Here is a 19,558-nt window from a genome sequence, read left to right as displayed (position 1 = left end):
ATCATCGACAAGGAAGAGGAAGCAATTGCATCACCGAATGAAGAGAACCTCAGAAACATATAACTTGGCAATCTTTCTTTGCCCTTTCATCACAACAAGGGACCCTTTGGAAATCTTTAAAACCCCATTTTCAATTGTGTATCTGCACTTTTGAATCAAGAGTACTCAACGAAATTAAATTTCTTTTCAATTCGAACATGCCGCACGTCACTAAGTGTTCGACAACTCCATCAAACATCTTAACTTTAATTGTTCCAACACCGCGATTTTACATGAAGCATTATTTCCCATCAAAACAACACCTTGAGATCATTGTTTCATAAGTTGTAAACCAATCCCGATTGGGACTCATGTGGAAGGTGCAGACTGAATCAAGTATCCACTCCTCGCTTACTTTAGAATCATTGATGAAGCAACTAGAAGTTCACCATCGCTGTAGTCTTCTACAACATCGCCTTCACCGAATTTTTCTCATTTGTTTTCCTTTTGATTCGCACCTCCCTTTTAATCTTATTTTGTAGCTTATAGCACTTTCAGATTTAATGTGCCCTTTCTTCTTGCGAAGTTGCAAGTTTTACCTCTGTTTGAAGATTTCGATCTACCCTTAGATTTACCACGAGGATTCCGTTCTCGTGTTCTACCACGATCATCATCAACATTCCGGTCTTGTCTCCCACGAACAATGAGACCCTCTCCCTGAGAGTTGGGTTTAACCACAAGATGCTTCATTTTATCATACGAGGTTAAAGAATCATAAACCTCATCAACTGTGAGAGACTCGCGGCTATATAAAATCGTGTCTCTAAAGGTTGAATAAGACGGGGGCAACGAACAAAGTAGAATCAACCCTAGATCTTCCTTATCATCTTGAACCTCCATGGCCTCCAAGTTTGAGAGAATTTCTTTAAACACATTAAGTGTTCGTGTCTGACGCACCTTCCTCCAAACGATGAGCATAAAGACGCCGCTTCATATGTAACTTGCTTGTTAGAGTTTTCGACATACATATTTCTAGCCTCTTCCATAATGCGTGGCGGTTTTCTCTTTCATCACATCCTGCAAAATTTCGTTGGACAAATGCAGATGTAATTGTGTTAATGCCTTTCGATCCTTACGCTTCTTCTCTTCATCTGTTAATGTCGAAGGCATCTTATCTATCCTAGCGGGCATCCTCTAGATCCATTTGTGCAAGAAGCGCTTGCATCTTAATTTGCCACAACGCAAATCGGTGTTGCGATCCAACAATGAAATTTCATACTTCAAAGACGCCATTACCGTGATCGAGATGAATAACCCTAAGCTCGATACCAATTTGTGAAAAATAAAATAGAATAAAATAAATAAAAATAAAGAACACATAAATTTTACGTGAAACCCTTTCGGAAAAAACCACGCGTAAGAGAAGAAAATTCACTATGTCGAAAAATTTTTACTCAAATACAAGAGGAATAGACTATGTCTATTTATAAGCTTGCAAAGCCATATTCTAGTAGGATTGAAACACCTTATCCTAATCAATATAAAATAGATGGAGTTTAATAAGGTTTAAAAACCTTATTCTAAAATAAAATAAAAGAAGTCTAGTTCTATATGGATTTTACTTTTATTTTATTTTCCATCGTATTTTATTTAAATAAGAATTTGGGTCACTTAATTCTAACAACGGGCCCATAAGCTAAACTGAGCGAAAAATGAATGAACCACGAACCGCCATGGATGGCTAACCAACATGTGATAGTGTGGGCGGAATTGCTTAGAGCACTGTCGGACCTACAGGAATAGCACAAAAGGCCATGGCGTTGTACTTTAGCCAAATGCACAGTGTGTAGGAGTTGTCGGAGCTTTACGCCCTAGTAGCCGTGTACAACTAGTGGTGATTGTCGAGCATCACGCCTAGCCGATCACACGATTGGGTGTATAGGCGAGTACATCGTGCCCTTGTCAGTTTCAACACTTAGCAGAACCAATCGCATGGCCGAGGCATCATGCACTAGCTAAGAGATGATCAAGCGGCCTATGCCACATATGGGCTAGGCATCATGCTCAATAGTCGGCATCATAAGAACAACAGTACATGCATGTCGCATGGGCTTGCTGCAAGACAACCGAGAGCATCAGATGTTGACACTTAATTGGGTGGGAAGTGTAACAGCGATGTCCAATAGTTTGCTAATGAAAACAACAAAAATGGTGGTTGGCTGATGGTGACCAAAGGTGATAGTTGTGGAGGTAATAATGAATTTTTGGTTTGAGGGATTTTAGTTATTTTGGTGCATAGGTTTTTTTGGGGTGAATTCAGGATTTTGGGGCTTTTATGCAAAAGACCCAAAGTATGTTCTGGTTATTTTGGTACATAGGTTCCATTTCTTCTTGCAATGCGGGTATGGAATTAGCCACTCACTTAGTAATTTCTTAACATGCAACTTATCCATCCATGGTGCCTCAAGAATCTTTTGTTTCTTGTTACACTTCCACAATCCAATACTCAAGGTGGCGGTTCTCCTTGCACCATAAAAGATGAAAATGACTTCAAATTGCTTGATTAAAGGTTAAAATTGTTAGATTTTTTATATTTAAGATCAAATTGATTGATTTGGTAAACAGTAGAGATTAAATTTGTCATTGGACCAATAAAAAAAAGTCAATATCAACTTCTATCACTCATTTAGTGATAACTAATGAGAGAGTGATTAAAATATTTAATTTTAAAAATTTAATTATTAAAATAACAAATAATATTTAAATAACTAAAATAAAAAAAATATAATTGGTAAATTCAACCCTTAAAAATTAATTACTAATGTAGTAAATAATTATTAATTTAAATATGAAAATATTAAATGTAGAAAAATTTGAAAAATCGTTGTCATAACTATATCCACAGCGCACAAGAATCTAAAAAGAGGGTGGTACAGTTGAATTTTTAAGCAAGGACCGCCCCCCACCCCCCCACCCTCCCATATATATGTGGATGAAAATGGCACTATCCTAACCTACTCTTTATTTAACATCCATGAAATTCTCCTTTCTCTTTACTCTATACTCATCGCTATGATGTTCTTCAGGTTCTGCCTTAGCCTTTAACTATGTGCTCGAAATTCACTATCATCAAAATTTGTGGACCTCACCCTTCCATCAAACTAGCCACAGCTTTTGCTTATAAAGAGAGGGCGAAAGCAAAAATATGATATGCATAATTTCTATCATCTATTTACACTTCTATACTTGTTATATATATGGCTATCACACATACCCATATGAAAATTATATACTAAAAATATAGAAAAGTGTCTAAAAATAACATACAATAAATAATAAAAATAAAATTTAAAATTAATTAATAATAACACATGAAATATGTATAATATTAAAATAAATAATATATTAAATTATAAGTAAAATGAAATTTAAACACGTAATACATCATATTAAGAATTCTAAATGCAAGACAATTATTTATCATGATATTATCATCAATCTTGAGTTAGTGTCAAATTGATTTATGATACCAACTCAATCAATAACATTATCAATATATACAATTGGAGGTAATAAAGTATGCATAATAAAATTAAACTGTATAAAAATAAAAATAAAGTTTAATACAATTGGCATGAATTCAAATCCCAACATAAGTATATTTTTATTGTTTTTAATTAAAAACTTAAACACCGTCAAATAATATAACTTACTTTAAATAAGGGAAGGCATTTTTGTAATTTCACAACCTAAATCAAGGGCTTAAATAATATTATAAAATAAATATTTTTGGCTAAGTTAGCGTCACCCATAATCGAGTCCCAACTCGGTTATTAAATTATCAGAATGTTATTATTTTGATAAAACAACTCATATTAATTTGAGAGCATTTTATATTTTTTTATGTGAACTTCTAATGATATTTAAACATGAGACACCCATAACATTTATTTTCTTAATTTTACCATTTCAACCAAAGTGTTATTTGGTTTTAAATAAATATATTATATAAAACTTTTCACTGAGTTTATGTCTTGAATTAACTAAATATCAACTCAATTAAAAAAAATCTAAAATAACATTTTAACAAACAACAAATATTTATTTCAAAGGTGTTTATGTATTTTTTTAATAATTTACAAATACAATTTTGAACCTTAGGCTTTAATAAAGAAAAATTCAACCAATACTCTAAAATAATATTAATCTTTTTTATATAGTGTTTATAATTACTCATAACTTTTTTAACATTTAAATAGGAAAATAAACACGTTTTAGCATGCTCAAGCTTATGTCCTCTATAATAGCAATAATGTAAATGGCAACCGAGTTAAGACTCATTCAACTCAAAAATATATTTTCTTTTAATTAGAAATAAATTTATAAATATATATATTTTAAAAATTCTTGTGATATAATCTAATAAGTAATAAACTCAATTAGTAAAATAACAAAAGTTTATGTGCATTAGTATTCTATTATCAACGAAAATTGAAAAGATAAAATTATTACATGTTTTAAAAAATAAAATTAACTATAAAGCGCATGACAATTTCTTTAATTTATATTATATTTAAAATTTTGATATTATAAATCAAAATGATTAAAATATTTTATATTTAAAAATAACAAATACTTTTTATATTTTTATATAAAATTTATATGTAAAAATTTTAAATCAACTCTAGCTAAAATTTTATCCACATTTGTCATAATTTAATTTTATTAAAAACTGTTATAAGTGGGAGTTAAAACGTTACATTGCGAAGTGCCAAATGACAAATGACAAATCGCAAATTGATTTATTTATTTGTAATTTATGAAATATTGAAATTTGATTACTAAAACTTGATATTAATGGAAAGGATATTTTGGATTTAGGTTATATTTAGGAAAATCATCCAAACATAGCAGTGCGATACGCAATATTTACTTAATGGAATAGAATGAGTTTAGGAAATCGTAATCTACTTCTGCCCTAAAATATTTAGCTTCTTACTCTTACCAAAATTCATTAAAAGCTTAACTAAAAGGAATTTATATTTTTGGCAAACTTGTAAATTGAATTAAATACTATCTTGAAAAATAATTGCCAATAACGTATCATTTTTCTTACTATAATTATATTAAATTCCAAAACTTTAAATTAATAAAAATCATTAAACAAGGTAAGATTCTTAATTAAAGGGTAACTCACAATTCTATTTTATAAGAAAAGTAAGTTTTTCGTTATTTAATGTACAATTTTAAAGATTCCAAACCAAGTATACTTGTGTTATGTTTGTATTATTATATTTTATAATTCCTTGTATCAAAACAAAATCTTATAATTTACTGTAATATTACACTTCAAATTTATATCATATTCATATTAATTTTGGTGATTTATTTTTAATCTTATTAATTAAAAATATATATATATTTTTTGTTTGTTTGTTTTGAGAGGAAACGAGGGTTAGTTGTAGAATGAAAAGAGAGGGTATTCTGGATATGGAAATTTCATTTATCTCCGCCAAGTTCCAGCAGTTATATATTTTTCTACAAGTACCCTTTTCTTTGTTTTTCTATCAACTTAGCCAATGCTTGCTCACTTTCACTCATTCCCCTAATCACTGCAAACAGGATCTCTTCTTCTTCTCCGATCACCGGTGTCTGCTCAGCGCCATATTTTGATCGGATAAGTTACGGTTCCAACGTTATATCTCTGTCTGAATTGCTTTTTTCCTCTCTTTTTTTTTTAATTTTATTTCCCAAAAAATGGCGTCTGAGGATGTGAAAAGAAGCGAGTCTGCGGTCTCGACGATCGTGAATCTGGCGGAAGAAGCGAAGATAGCTAGCGAAGGAGTTAAGGTGCCGAGCCATGCGTTGCTTAGTATTTGCAAGTCTCTTGTTGCTGGTGGTGTCGCCGGTGGAGTGTAAGTCCCTTTCTTTCTTAAGATCCGCTCTTTGCCTTTCCTTTTCTTTTTTTTTAATCTTCGACTAGTTTGATCGTGTTTTTTTGTTTCCTCCGATAATTTTTTGGTCCTTTAAGTTAATTCATCTATTTTTTTTTGAAAACTTTCTTTTTCCTTCTTGTTTTTGCTTGTTCAACTCAGTATCATAATTTTCCGCTTTTAGAAAAATAATGTAACCTTTTTTTTTATATAAACTCATTTACTTTTTCTGGAAAGCACTGATTTTCTTAACAGGACTTGTTAACTTTGAAATTGGAAAATCGAAGTATGCTTCTTTTTCCTCTATTATGTTGAATCCAAGAAAATATGTATTTTTGGTTAAAATTTAATTACTCTTTATTTTTTTATGATGAAAATGTTCTTCAATATGTTTAATTCTCTGTTTTATGAATCTTTTACTATTGATACTCTAATTATGTAAAATATTGAATTGGGGTCTCTTCTTCTTTTGGTATTTGTGAATAAGGGATGATAACCATGTAAAGGTCACTGTTTGGTATTTATTGGTAATGATGTGGAAATTCTTGGAGATGCAAAATGGTTTTTTAAAGTAACAGTTACTTTGTCACTGAATTAACGTACGTTGATTCTTCAGGGGAAAAAAAGGCCTTTTTCATCATTTAGGATTTTAATAGGTTGTGAGGTGTTTTCAATATGGTTTCTCTCTGTTTGTATATTTCCACTCCCAGTAAGAGGCATGGTCGTTAAAATTCAGGGATATTGACTATGGTGCCATTTGATGCTTGGAGAAATTTGATGGTTACTTTTGTGGCCTTGCTGTTAGTTCACTGGAGGGCCTGAGGGATGGTTGACTCTTTTGATGTTGATAAATGAAGAATATATTCATTCCATTTTCTAAACCCTTTGCTTGCAACTTTTGTTGTCCTAAAAATGGTGGGAATGGTACGGAAGATCTGAGGATGAAATATTACCCTGTTGCCCTTTGGATGCTTTTTTTCATTTGACCTGATTGCACCTTCTGCTATGGTCATGGAATACTTTTGTATCTATATTGTATTATTATAATGTTTGACTTTCCATTTCCATTGCCAGCTTGCTTTACTTAGTGTATGTTGTATCTATTTCAGGTCACGTAGTGCTGTTGCTCCCCTAGAAAGATTAAAAATTTTACTTCAGGTAGTTTATGTTATCATCATCATTTGGTCCTTATCCATTAAGTTCTCATTTTTTGCAATGCTATAGTTTATAGCCAATGCCTCCTTGTTCTTCCTAGTGAAAGTTCAACATATTTTCTATTCTCAATTTTGTTACTGCTGGTGATAATCAGAGCTTTAACTACATTGTATATGTCCTAGAGTATTTCTATTATAGAGTAGCTGTTTCCATTTTTTTACAGCCTGTAGATTGACAGGATTTTCTTTCCGAGCCTGCAGGTTCAGAATCCTCATAGTATAAAATACAATGGAACAATCCAGGGTTTGAAATACATATGGAGAACTGAGGGTTTCAGGGGAATGTTTAAAGGAAATGGTACTAATTGTGCTCGCATCATTCCTAACTCAGCAGTGAAGTTTTTCAGCTACGAAGAAGCCTCTAAGTAAGCCTTGGCAGTTCCTTTCTTCACTATTAACCTTCAGTTATTACCACAGTACAAAGTTTGAGCTAATCTCTTCCTTTTTGCTTCTTTCTAAATACAGGGGGATTTTATACCTATATCGGCAGCAATCAGGAAATGGTATGCCTTTATAATAGCACTATACTTGTAAATATTCTTGAGATTTGAAGCTGATTGTTACTATTCAATTTCATTTACTGTTGTGCAATTATTGAGGCAAAGAAGTACTGTACTGTTAGTGAACTTTGTGTATTGAATAACTAATTTTGTGTTATAAGAAATAAGTTCACTGGATGTTATTGACAAAGACTGTGCATCCCTTTCTGTCTGCATGTGGTACCTGTAATGTTGATGATCTTGTATTAGTTACCATGATGCTGTTGTCTTTCTTAAACTAATTCATGTTTTCTCTGCCAAACATTGGTGCTGAATGGGGAAAAAAATGGAATTTGTTATATGGCCCTGATTGGCAGAAGATGAGTTTGCCTTTTCAGTGGTTATGGATGTTGTGCTTACGTACTTGTTACTTTATTGATTTTACCTTATCTTACAGAGGATGCACAATTCACTCCACTTCTACGCCTTGGAGCTGGTGCATGTGCTGGAATCATTGCCATGTCAGCAACTTATCCAATGGATATGGTACGAGGTCGTCTAACAGTTCAGGTATTTGTTTTGAGTTTCTGTTACCTTAATTGATATGACTTACGTCAGATAACTCTCATGCCTGAAGATACAGGCCTGCCTCTTGTTATCACTTTGGTGGCTAATGTTCATGTGTTATATTTGCAGACTGAGAAGTCGCCTCGCCAATATAGAGGAATCTTTCATGCTCTTTTAACAGTATTAAGGGAAGAAGGACCCCGTGCATTGTACAAAGGCTGGTTACCATCTGTAATAGGAGTTGTAAGTAAAACTCTTATGGCGTTGAAACCTGCACTCTTTAATGTCTATTGCACTTCAGGAATCTGCATTCAGATAGACGTAGACATCTGCTAGGATGATGCGTTCTGTTTCTAGCCCTTCCTAAATTTCTGCTTATGTGTTGGGTTCGTTATTGCACATAGCTGTTCATTGGCAAACAATGGTCTATTCCCTTTCACTTTGCATCTGTTTTGGCCTTCAATAAGGGAAGAATCATTCTCCTTATGTTTGTATGCAAAGGCCTAAATGACTTTTATGATGTTTATAGGTACCTTACGTCGGTCTTAATTTTGCTGTTTATGAATCTCTGAAAGATTGGCTGATCAAAAGGAAACCCCTTGGGCTAGTTGAGGACTCTGAACTGGGTGTCACAACAAGGCTTGCATGTGGAGCTGCTGCTGGAACCATTGGCCAGACGGTTGCTTACCCTCTTGATGTCATTCGACGCAGAATGCAGATGGTGGGCTGGAAGGATGCTGCTTCAGTTGTCACCGGTGATGGGAAGAACAAGGCCCCCATTGAATATAATGGTATGGTTGATACATTCAGGAAAACAGTGCGCTATGAAGGTTTTGGAGCATTATACAAGGGTTTGGTTCCGAATTCAGTGAAGGTTAGTCTAACATCTTAGTCTCTGCAATCAACTTCTCTATACCCAACAGCATAATAAATGCTCTTCCCATCCCATTTTAGGTGGTTCCATCTATAGCAATTGCATTTGTCACGTACGAGTTGGTGAAGGATGTACTTGGAGTTGAGTTAAGGATATCTGACTGAAGGAACTCCCAAGAGCTTGGTCAATCTTTTGTGTTCATTTTGATGAGCAAGAATTATTTTGCTTTTAAAGGAAAGGTAGGAGGATATTTAGAGCTCACTTTTAGTATTTTTTTAATGTCTTCCTTATAGCTATTGTCTTCTTTGCTCTTAGGTTTTCAGTTTTCATATTCATATATGCTTTTGCCAATAAGTATTTTTTGGGAGGTTATCAGAAAATAGTATATTCATTAGGAAATGATGCAGCCGATACACATTCTGATAGATTTCGCTTTTAGTGAACTTAAAATGTTCTGTTGCCAAGTTATATTCATGATTATTCTAATAAATACATGCAACAAATTAAACATTACCTTAGGATGTTTTTATATCAACAGCTCAACTTGATTGGAAAGGAACATATGAAAAGTGATACATAATGCAAATCTAGAATGAACATAATAATGAAATGAAATATATCAAGGACTTCCTCTAGGTTGTTGCCCTTTTGGACCCTGACAGTTTTAGAGATTATTTCCTTTAGGTCATCACATACGGTAGTATTAAATCCACATGCACAACTGCCTAATGGCGTCCCTCCTCTTCTCTTAGACCCAGTATACTTGATCCTTCTCTTTCTTAGCCAGCCATCTCTAAGAATTCCACCTTCACCAACTGCTTGATGGCTTTCAGCAGATTATTTTTCTCTTCTTCCTTATTTTCCTTAATATAGCTTCTCAACTCTTGCAATTTATATTCTTATTCTACCTGATGTTCTCTCTTGCAATGTAGATTCTTATTCTATCTGATGCTTTAGTTGCTCAATCAAATTAGTCATTTCATTCATCAGCTGCTTCTTTTCACTCTGTCCCTTTGACCCAACACTTAGCAATCCTTAGTTCTTTCGATGTTTCTTCAACATGGTGGTCGTAGTTTCCATAGCCATGTTCAAATTTACGGATGACAGCTTTCACATTCTCTGAGATATCAATGATCATCCTGGAATGGGTGTTTTGATCTTTTCTTCAATCATTTTTTGTTCTTCAAGGAACTTTGCTTCTGCTTTTTTGAGGCTCTCTTCATTCTCTGTGAACAGCTGTTCTGTGACTCGAAGCTTTTGGTTTGACAAGCAGAGCTTAACTTCAATTGTGTGAACGTTCTCGACTAAAGTACTCAGATCATCACCTTTTATTTCTAAATCTCTTTTCAAGTCTTCAATAATTTGCTCCAAATCAGCTACTATTTGATGGTTGGATTGAATGTTCTTAATTGTGCTCTCCAGCCATTTCTTGCATCTTCCTTTCCGTGACTTCAATAGTTGCCTTGCAGTCCTGTAATGAAGTTTCAAGTTGTTTGTACTTCTCGCCTAGCTTGATCTGTAATCTGGTTGACGAAGTAATTTTCCCATCGCCTTTTGCTTCTAGATCTGTTCGAAGGTCCTCATAATTTACTTCAGATCAGCTGCCATTTGACTTTTAGATTCTATGTTTCTATGGAATTCTTCTGGTGATTCTTCCATCTTACTTTGTGCAGCTTCAAGTTTACCTTTTCTATGTCAGTCACATAATCTGAAATAGTTCGAGTTTTTCTCTCAAGCTGCAGTTCCAGTTCTGCTTTCTGGCTATGCAGGGACTCCAGCTCCTGTTGCAATGTGTTTAACTGGTCCATTAAGCTCTTGATGCAAGTTGATGCTTCATCACTTCTAAATACAATATGTTCTTCCATCTTAGCTTTTTGGGTCCGTAGCCTCTTCATGTCCAGTAGCAGTTTATTGGTCTGTACTGTCAAGTTCTCATTATCCTCAAGTTTCTTCGTGAGAGTCAAAAGCTCCTTTTCTCTCTTTTGTGACACCATCTCAGGTTCTGAAATTTGGGATTGCAGTCCTACATTTTGCTCTGCCAAATGTTTTGCTTCAATTGCTTTGTTCTCTATCTGCACTTCCATATCTCTGTTTGTTGTTCTCAATAATTCCAGCTCTTGCTCCAAGCTTGTCATTTGTGCCTCTAATTCTTTTATCTGAACAGATGGTTGATTTCCATGCACCTCATGTAATTCTGTGAGCGTGAAAAGTTCGCTTATGAATTTCCTCTTTTGATGGACTCAAGTCAGCTGAGTTGTTGTATTGTGCTCCGCGCCTGCTGAACCTCATCTGAAACCTCCAAAAGTTGAGTTTAGGGACTTATTTTCTTCTGAAGCAGCATTAAGACTGGCTCAATTCAGAAATTTGCTGTTCTGCAGATTCCAGCTGTTGCTGCATGTTGGAAACTTCCAAACATTTTCTAGCTCTTGCTTTAGAGTTAGTTTTTCCTCTTTCAGCCAATCAATTTCTCTTCCCAGATCTTTAAACTCTTCGCCGTCTTCAATTTTTTTAACAGCCATATCTTTTTTGTGGAATTAAGTTATTGTTTTCTCTATTCAGATCTTCCAATCTCCGATTCACCTCATCTTCCATCTTAGCAGCACTCTCTGGTTTATGCCTCAGCACTTCATTCTCAACCACAAGTTTTGATTTTCTGCGCTCTGTTCTTTCAGATTCACACTTCAACTTTCTGATGATTTCCTCCGCTTCTCGCACCTTGCTTAAAGAAGCTAGATAATCTGATTTAAATAGAATACCATGTTAAGCTGACTGGCATTTTGAAATATCCAGGAACCAGAGTTAGTGGTAAAATGTAGAAATTACCTAGTTTACTTCCTTTAAGCTGTTCATCCTTTTTGGGGTCAACATGATGCACTAGGCACTTCATATACTCCCTAACAATGCTTGGTCATCTCTTAGTCAAATTAGGACCAGATTACCGATTAATTTCTCTCAGCAAGTGTGCAGAAAGACAATCTCATCTCGAGCATGACCTCTGAAAAGCGGAATTAAAGATACCTGGTCGTAAGTTTCAAACCATGTCATCAAGAAACTGTAAATGATTGACTGCAAAAGTTGTAAACATATAACGTCAATGAGAACCCTGTAGGTGTTTGTCCGTGGCTATTAACATGTAATGCAGACACGGTCGACTTGAATCAAGCTTTGGCTGTAGTAGAGTTCACTGTAGCAACACTAACATCAATTGCGCACCCTGTCGACTGTACTTTCTCTCTGATGACTATGCTCTTTTGGCATTTGCGCTCTGAAGCTACGGAGATCAACCCCTCGTGTTCTGCTCTTCATACTTCTAGCACTTTGGTCTTCCAAAGTTTGTCTTACTCCAACGATTAGAGCCCAGCAATTTAGCATTCTAGCGTTTCGTGCCCACAAGCATTTACCAGAAATGATTTGTAATGTTGCTACTAAGATCCATCATGCATTGAAGGCTATGAAACTAATTTTAGTTTATCGGGAGCATAATCTGAAATATAAAATATGCCAAGTTTTATTTGCATACCTTTTGTACCCACCTGAAACAGGATTTGAATTACTTAACTCCATGTTCTGCACCAATCAACTCAACAGTACATTATACAAATTTCACCCATCAACTCAACAGTACATTATACAAATTCAATTTTATTCCAAGGAGTCCAGAAAGATCAATAACAAGAATCCACCAATGTTTTGTTCCCATGAATGTTCAATAGCTCACATTTTTCTGTTTTTCGTATGCCAAGCATTAAGTTTCAGAAAAAATGCCCAATTTACTAACCTCTCGAACAACGTCAAGCAATAGAATCCATACGTCCACTAGTATATTTAGAAATTAGTAGTCCTCCTACGGCCATAAAACCAATGAAGCAAACTAACTACTATACCAAAACGGAATATCTGACTTTGGAAACAACAATCTCTTTTAAACTTAAAGAAGTTGGGAACTGGTTTTCATTAAATAATAATAAAAGAAAAACTATCTGATACAAACAATATGATCACAGCATCGGTCCACACCACCAACATAACGAAAGACTCTGTTAGCAACTAAAAGTAGCAAGTGACTAAAATTATGAAGTGATTACAGCTATTCAAAGGTAATTTAAAATTCAAAATTTGTGTTATGGTACTGACATCCCTCCAAATTATAATGTAAGTTTTAATTGTAAAAAAAAAAAAAAAAAAAAAAAACGCAACGAACACATGCAATTACTGCATTATTTTTAACTATAATCATAAATAAACTTGTTAAAATCGCATTGGATCAAGAATGAATCAATATATTGATTTAGAGCAAATAAAAAAATTATTAACTCATGAATCAATACGGATAAATTGAACTACAATAAATAAAAATTGTTTATTTGAATTTTGTAATTTTTAAAATATTTATAAATTCTGAATAAATTATTTAATTAAAACTAAGCCGGTAGTTGGCAAAATAAGGCCTAAAGGTCGTTTTTTAATTAGGGTTTTGGGTTGATTTTAAATTTACTTAGGGATATAGGTCAATTTTGTTAGAAAGCGCGTCCAACTGTTCTCTCTCTTAGGGTTAGGGTCTTTATTTTATTATGGTTAGGGTTTTTTGTTTAGGGTTTTAGGGAAGTGTTCAAGGTTTTCGACGAAAATTCTTAGGTAGTTTTGGGAGGCTGGGATGTGATAATGCGCCTCAGCACACATACATTTCATATGTTATAGCGGGATAGGACTATGATCTTAGAAATCCATCATGGGGAAATTCGAATTTGGGGTAATAATGCTTGATATGATCAGGGGTCGAAGTCAACGTAAAGGTCCCAATCGGCGGCCATGATGCGGTCACGGGTTCGAGTATAATCGAGGGACTAGGCGGCGGTCGTTACACGGTCAGAAGTTCAAGCTTTTTCGATACTCGCAAACAATGTCCTATATATTCTATACATAAAATTGAGGTCATAATCATACGGAAAAACTCTGCGGAGTTCCGGTTTTATCAATATATTTTTTCTTTATCACCAAGCAATCGGTATGTAACACCCCCTACCCGTATTTATTGTCGGAATAGGGTAAGAGGCATTACCGGAGTTTACTGAACATTTTCAGATAATTTTGAGTCATTTATTATTCATATTTTGAAATAATCATAACGTCTCTCTATTGGGCCCTCGAAGCCTAAAACATATATTAGAAATCAACTGGAATAAAATCGAGATCATAAAAAATTTCGCAAAATCTTAAATTATATTTTCATCTAAGTACTTACCATTTCAATGCTCCTTATAATTAAACATGTTACCATTCAATCAATAGCTTGGCACTTCTCTAAGCGTCAAACAACAACATTGTTAGTATACTTGCACATATTTCATATAAATTCAACATTGATATACCTATTTTCTCAACATATCACACTTGAGTTTAATAATAGTCTCAACTTACATAATTTCCTTGTATCAACATATCAAAGATAATTATATATGTACATGTCACAAAATATATTATTCTCTTCTTGTTTCTTCATAAGCATATATCATTCATTTCATTATATCAATATTTCATGCACCATCATTTCCTTATATCTTGTATATATTTATTTCGGTAATAGTTCAGTATTAAACTTAACATAAATTAAATTCCATGTACCTATACTTATTTCATTTATCTATCTTCTTAATTATTTCATACAACTATTTTGTACATATATTTCCATATGACCAATTCCTGTAAACATTTCACACAACCATTTCATATAACCATTCCATCTGATACATATTACTTGAATATCGATTGTTCAATAGATATCTTGGCGTTTCTCTTCCTCGATCTTATTTATCTTCGACATGATGTCATAGTATCTTTCAACTATGGTTTTACTCGTTTTTCTGTCATGTTGCCATGGTATCTTTCAACCATGGTCTTATTCATTTTCCCGTCATGTTGCCATGGTATCTTTCAACCATGGTCTTACTCATTTCATGTCAGGTTGCCATGGTATCTTTCAACCATGGTCTTATTCATTTCATGTCAGGTTGCCATGGTATCTTTCAACCATGGTCTTACACATTTTATTTTCAACCATGGTCTTACACATTTTATATCAGGTTGCCATGGTATCTTTCAACCATGGTCTTACACATTCCATATCAGAGAGCACACTCCCGCGAACCTCATCCTTTACAGTGGGATTACCGGTCCAGGCTAAATCCCTCGCAACGACAATTACTCTAATGAGCTTGGATCGAATTACCGTCCGGGCTAAATTGAACCTAATTCGGATTACCCGTCGGGCTAAATCCATTTTCCACATATTCTTCGGAGGGCTATATCAGATAGGATCACCCGTCCGGGCTAGATCCTTTTACCGTCAATTCCTTTTCGAGATCCATCGAATTTTCCTTCCATTCAACCGGATTTTTCCCTTTTTTTCAAATATATCAATGTTTCATAAATTTCCATATAATGAACATTCAAATCATATTCATATAAAAAAACATACATTTCAAGCATTTAAGAATATAATTCAAGTTACACGAACTTACTTAGCGAAATTGCAGAAATATCAAGATTAAGGGGCATTTTGGTAATTTACCATTTTTCCAATTTTCACCCGATCTTAAATTGAAAATTTTATTCAATTTATTAATTTAGATAATAAAAAATTCATTCCCTTCAATTTGGTCATTTTTGACATTTTTACAAAATTACCCCCTGAAGTTTTACTTTTATTCAATTCAGTCCTTAAGCCTAAAACATGCAAATTAGCCATGCTAGTTGGATATTCATATATATTTTCCTCCTCCTCTCCATTCCACATCCTTAATGTATATAACACACTTGTAAGTAACATTATCTATAATCTTTATTATTTACTTTTATGAATATTCAAGCTGTCCATCTGTGTCATAGTCACTAAATTATTTATATATGGAGCTATATAACTTCAAATTAAGATCCGATAATTTTCCCTGAAACTAGACTCATATATCTTATTACCATAAAATTTTCAGAATTTTTGGTTTAGCCAATAAGTACAGTTTATTCTTTAAATTTACCCCTGTTCTGCTGTCTAACAGTTCCGACTCTTCTTCACTAAAAATTAATTATATCCTCGTATAAGATTCAAATGATGTTTTCGTTTGTTTCTATGGAAAGTAGGCTCATTAAGGATTCTAAACATATAAATTTAAGCCCATAATTATTTTTCTCCAATTTTTTATGATTTTCCAAAGTCAAAACATGGGAACCATAAATCATTCTAACCTTGTCTCATAAAATTTATTATATCTCATGATTCACAATTCCATTGCTTACATCGTTTCTTTTATAAGAAACTAGACTCAATAAGCTTTAATTTCATATTTTATTCATGCTCTAATTCAATTTATACAATTTTTTGTGATTTTTCAAAGTTACACTACTGCTGCTGTCCAAAACAGTTTTAGTGAAAAATGTTGATTTCCATTTTGCCCCAAATTTCACAGTTTATACAATTCAGTCCTTGCTCAATTAACCCCTCAATTGAGATAATTTTTCTCAATTAATACTTTAGTATATCATTTTAAACTTCTTCATAACCCCTAAAAATCAGAACTTTAGCATTAGACATTAATTCCAAACTCTTTCTTAATTAGGTCCTAAAATGAATTTCCATCAATTTTACTTGATAAAATCATCATATACCAAAAGTAAAGCTTCAATTCTATGATTATTCATCATATTATTTCAGCACTCATCCATAAAAACTTTAAAAATTAGCCATGGAATCAAAAATTAATGAAATAGTAAGTTGGACCCAATTGTAAAATTCCAAAAACATAGAAATTTCAAGGAGAAAGCAAGAATTAAACTTACATGAAGCTAGAGCATGAAAACCAGCTTGAACCCCCTTCCATGGCTATTTTTCAGCTGATGAATATGAAGAGAAATGAAGAGAATTCTAGATATTCCAATTTAGTCCCATTTTTATTTAGCTAATTTTGGCAATTTTCCAATTTTGCCCTTATTTCACCCATTTCCTCATTTTTCTCAGCTATTGCCGCCCAAAATATCTCCTTTGGGCTTATTTTCACTTTAGGTCCTTCCGTATTTGACAATTGAGCTATTTAATCCTTTTAGCAACTTTTACACATTCATATTTAATCCTTTTTATTTAATTGACTGCCCAAACGTCAAAATTTTCTAACGAAATTTTAATACTGCCTTATTGACATTCCATAAATATTTATAAAAATATTTATGGCTCGGTTTATAACATCGAGATCTTGATACCTCTTTTTCTCAATTTCTTGACCAAATAAATCTTTATAAAACACAATTTACTATTCTAAAAATCTTTTAAAAACTACATTTGGCTCGTAAATATTAAATAATATAATCTACAAGTTCATTTGTTGGATTTGATGGTCTCGAACCACTATTTTTGACATCGTTAAAATTTAGGCCATTACACGGTATCTATAACCTTTCATTCTTTTTCGAAGGCCGACATCACGGTGGACACAAGAAGGCTTTCAAGAGGAGAGTAAATGTTCTGGCACAGTAGAGGTCAAACTCGAGTCAGCGCAGCAACGGTTGTAGTTATTAATGGGTTTTGTAATAATGACAACCGTTGTCATTCCGAAAGGAGCATCACCTTTACTGCACCATAATAGCTGCTCTCCATTTAAGAGTCCTCTTGCGTCAATGACGATGCCGACCTTCGAACAAGAATGAAGGTTAAAGGTACCGATTACCTGGAAATGGAGAAAAAAATTACACTGATTATAGCTAGAAGCTCCAGAGTTTTTCCGTATGAATATGCCCTCAAACTTATGTATGTTATTTATAAGGCATCATTTTTAGGTATTCAAAAAGATTGAGCTCATGGTTGCGTAACGACCGTCAACTGGCTCCTCCGTTATACCCTAATTCATTATCGCATAACAGTTGTCGATTGAGACCTCCACATCGACTTCCACCCTTTATCGTACAAAGAAAAATCACCTCATAACCAACTTCCCTAGGATAGGCTTCGAAGGAAATGATCCCATCTCAGCATGATATATGAAATGTGTGTGACTTAGAGCGATATTGCATCACCAACTACTCAAAAATACCTCAAACCTAAACAAAATATCCTTTGCAGTCAGAATTTTTAAAACTGAGAAATGGTTTATAGTGGAGAAATAAAGGGATTTGAGAGAAATTATATGAGAGAGGGATGAAGAAGCTTTGTATGTAAGAGCCTTCTATAGGCACATGAAAGGGTCCGTTTGTAAATGATCATATTCAAAGTGCGTTGAAACATATTCTAAATGTGTTGAAGTGTTTAAATGTCTAAAATATTTGAAGAGTCAGGCTTTTTAGCCCAGGGAATAGTGAATTTGTTAGAGAAAACTTGCCCAGCCCCCTAGTTGCGCGAGCTTTTTATAACCAATTCATTATTCCCCCAACAGAAACCATATTTTCATATGACTGTTGTGCACATTATGAAGTACAGAATCTCGATAATATTATGAGTTCTGAATGCGTGATGAAAATTATTTGTACCATACACTATGCAGCGAATGTGTACATTTGTAAAAATAATTCATAGTACGTATTCTCTTTCTCCCTACATAATTCTCTTATAAAATGGGCATAATTTTCATAACATTTACACACATCAAGTTAATATCAAATAACTCTCAACTTATTTTTTTTTTGTGTTTATTCATCCAAACCGTAACCAATATTGAAATGAGTTGATGAGTGAAATTTGTTATATACTACAACGGTCAAATCTATAATACAGATTTTTGGGGTAGTGTTTGTAGGAGAGAAGTCCGTGGAATTAACGTTCAATAGTACCATTCAAATGCGTGAGCTACAAACTAAAATCAGGAGAAAAGTCGGGGGATCGAGCCAAGGAAGAATTACGAGGTTACATTGTAGATTTCTAGCATCTGTTGGCCCTTATAAGTATGAGCTATTCGATGTGATCATCAAGACACATCTCGAGACGATCATATCATCGCACGTCTCAATTGGAAATGTTGTTATTGAGTTATACGTTAAATTCAACGAAGCTGATAGATCTAGCCCATCTTTGACCTCCGTCGTGACAAATACGGGTATCGAAGTTCAAGCAGAAAGTCCTACTATACAATTGTGCAATGGGTTTTCTGGTTTCCTTCAAAGTAGCTACTATGATGTTCCCAAAACATCTATAGACAGACACTCATTGGTCTCTGGCATCGATCTAAACTTTGGGGATCAGTTCTAATCGGGGTATCAGTATAACCCAAATGTAGATACTCGCGCTCGACATTCAATCAGTATATTTGATTTCAAGTTTGATACTAGGTTGATGTTATGTGGCAGAAGTAGTTATATAGGGGGATCATCGACGTACATCGGTCATTAACCCAAAGATTATTTTAACGGGTACATAGATTATAGAAGAATCGATGACATACTCCTTTTGACGGGAGTCGGTGAGGGTATGTCCAACACTGTGCTTGAAGGTAACAATAAAGGCATGAACAATGAAGGAGATGCACGTGAGGAAAAAGG

General features: G+C 33.9%; 1 protein-coding gene across 1 annotated transcript; it reads left to right on the top strand.

The window, feature by feature from the left end:
• The first annotated feature begins 5,397 nt into the window (after positions 1-5,397).
• LOC108470100 (mitochondrial adenine nucleotide transporter ADNT1-like) lies at positions 5,398-9,445 on the top strand. The gene is made up of 8 exons (XM_017771309.2): positions 5,398-5,894; positions 7,022-7,070; positions 7,328-7,491; positions 7,592-7,629; positions 8,063-8,175; positions 8,302-8,415; positions 8,702-9,046; positions 9,127-9,445. Exons 1-8 carry the CDS (start codon positions 5,737-5,739, stop codon positions 9,208-9,210), a joined length of 1,065 nt encoding a protein of 354 aa, XP_017626798.1. The 5' UTR covers positions 5,398-5,736; the 3' UTR covers positions 9,211-9,445.
• The last annotated feature ends 10,113 nt before the right edge of the window (positions 9,446-19,558 follow it).

This window comes from Gossypium arboreum, chromosome 8, assembly GCF_025698485.1.
Source record: "Gossypium arboreum isolate Shixiya-1 chromosome 8, ASM2569848v2, whole genome shotgun sequence".
In the NCBI taxonomy this organism is placed as follows: domain Eukaryota; kingdom Viridiplantae; phylum Streptophyta; class Magnoliopsida; order Malvales; family Malvaceae; genus Gossypium; species Gossypium arboreum.
Note: the sequence above shows the minus strand (reverse complement) of the source record. Positions and strands in the feature narration are given on the sequence as shown.

Bases quoted from the DNA above. Each gene is read 5' to 3' on its own strand.
- LOC108470100 (XM_017771309.2), top strand. From the start codon at position 5,737: ATGGCGTCTGAGGATGTGAAAAGAAGCGAGTCTGCGGTCTCGACGATC. The intron at 7,071-7,327 runs GTAGTTTATGTT...CCGAGCCTGCAG, and splicing joins GATTAAAAATTTTACTTCAG to GTTCAGAATCCTCATAGTAT. The intron at 8,176-8,301 runs GTATTTGTTTTG...TTATATTTGCAG, and splicing joins GAGGTCGTCTAACAGTTCAG to ACTGAGAAGTCGCCTCGCCA.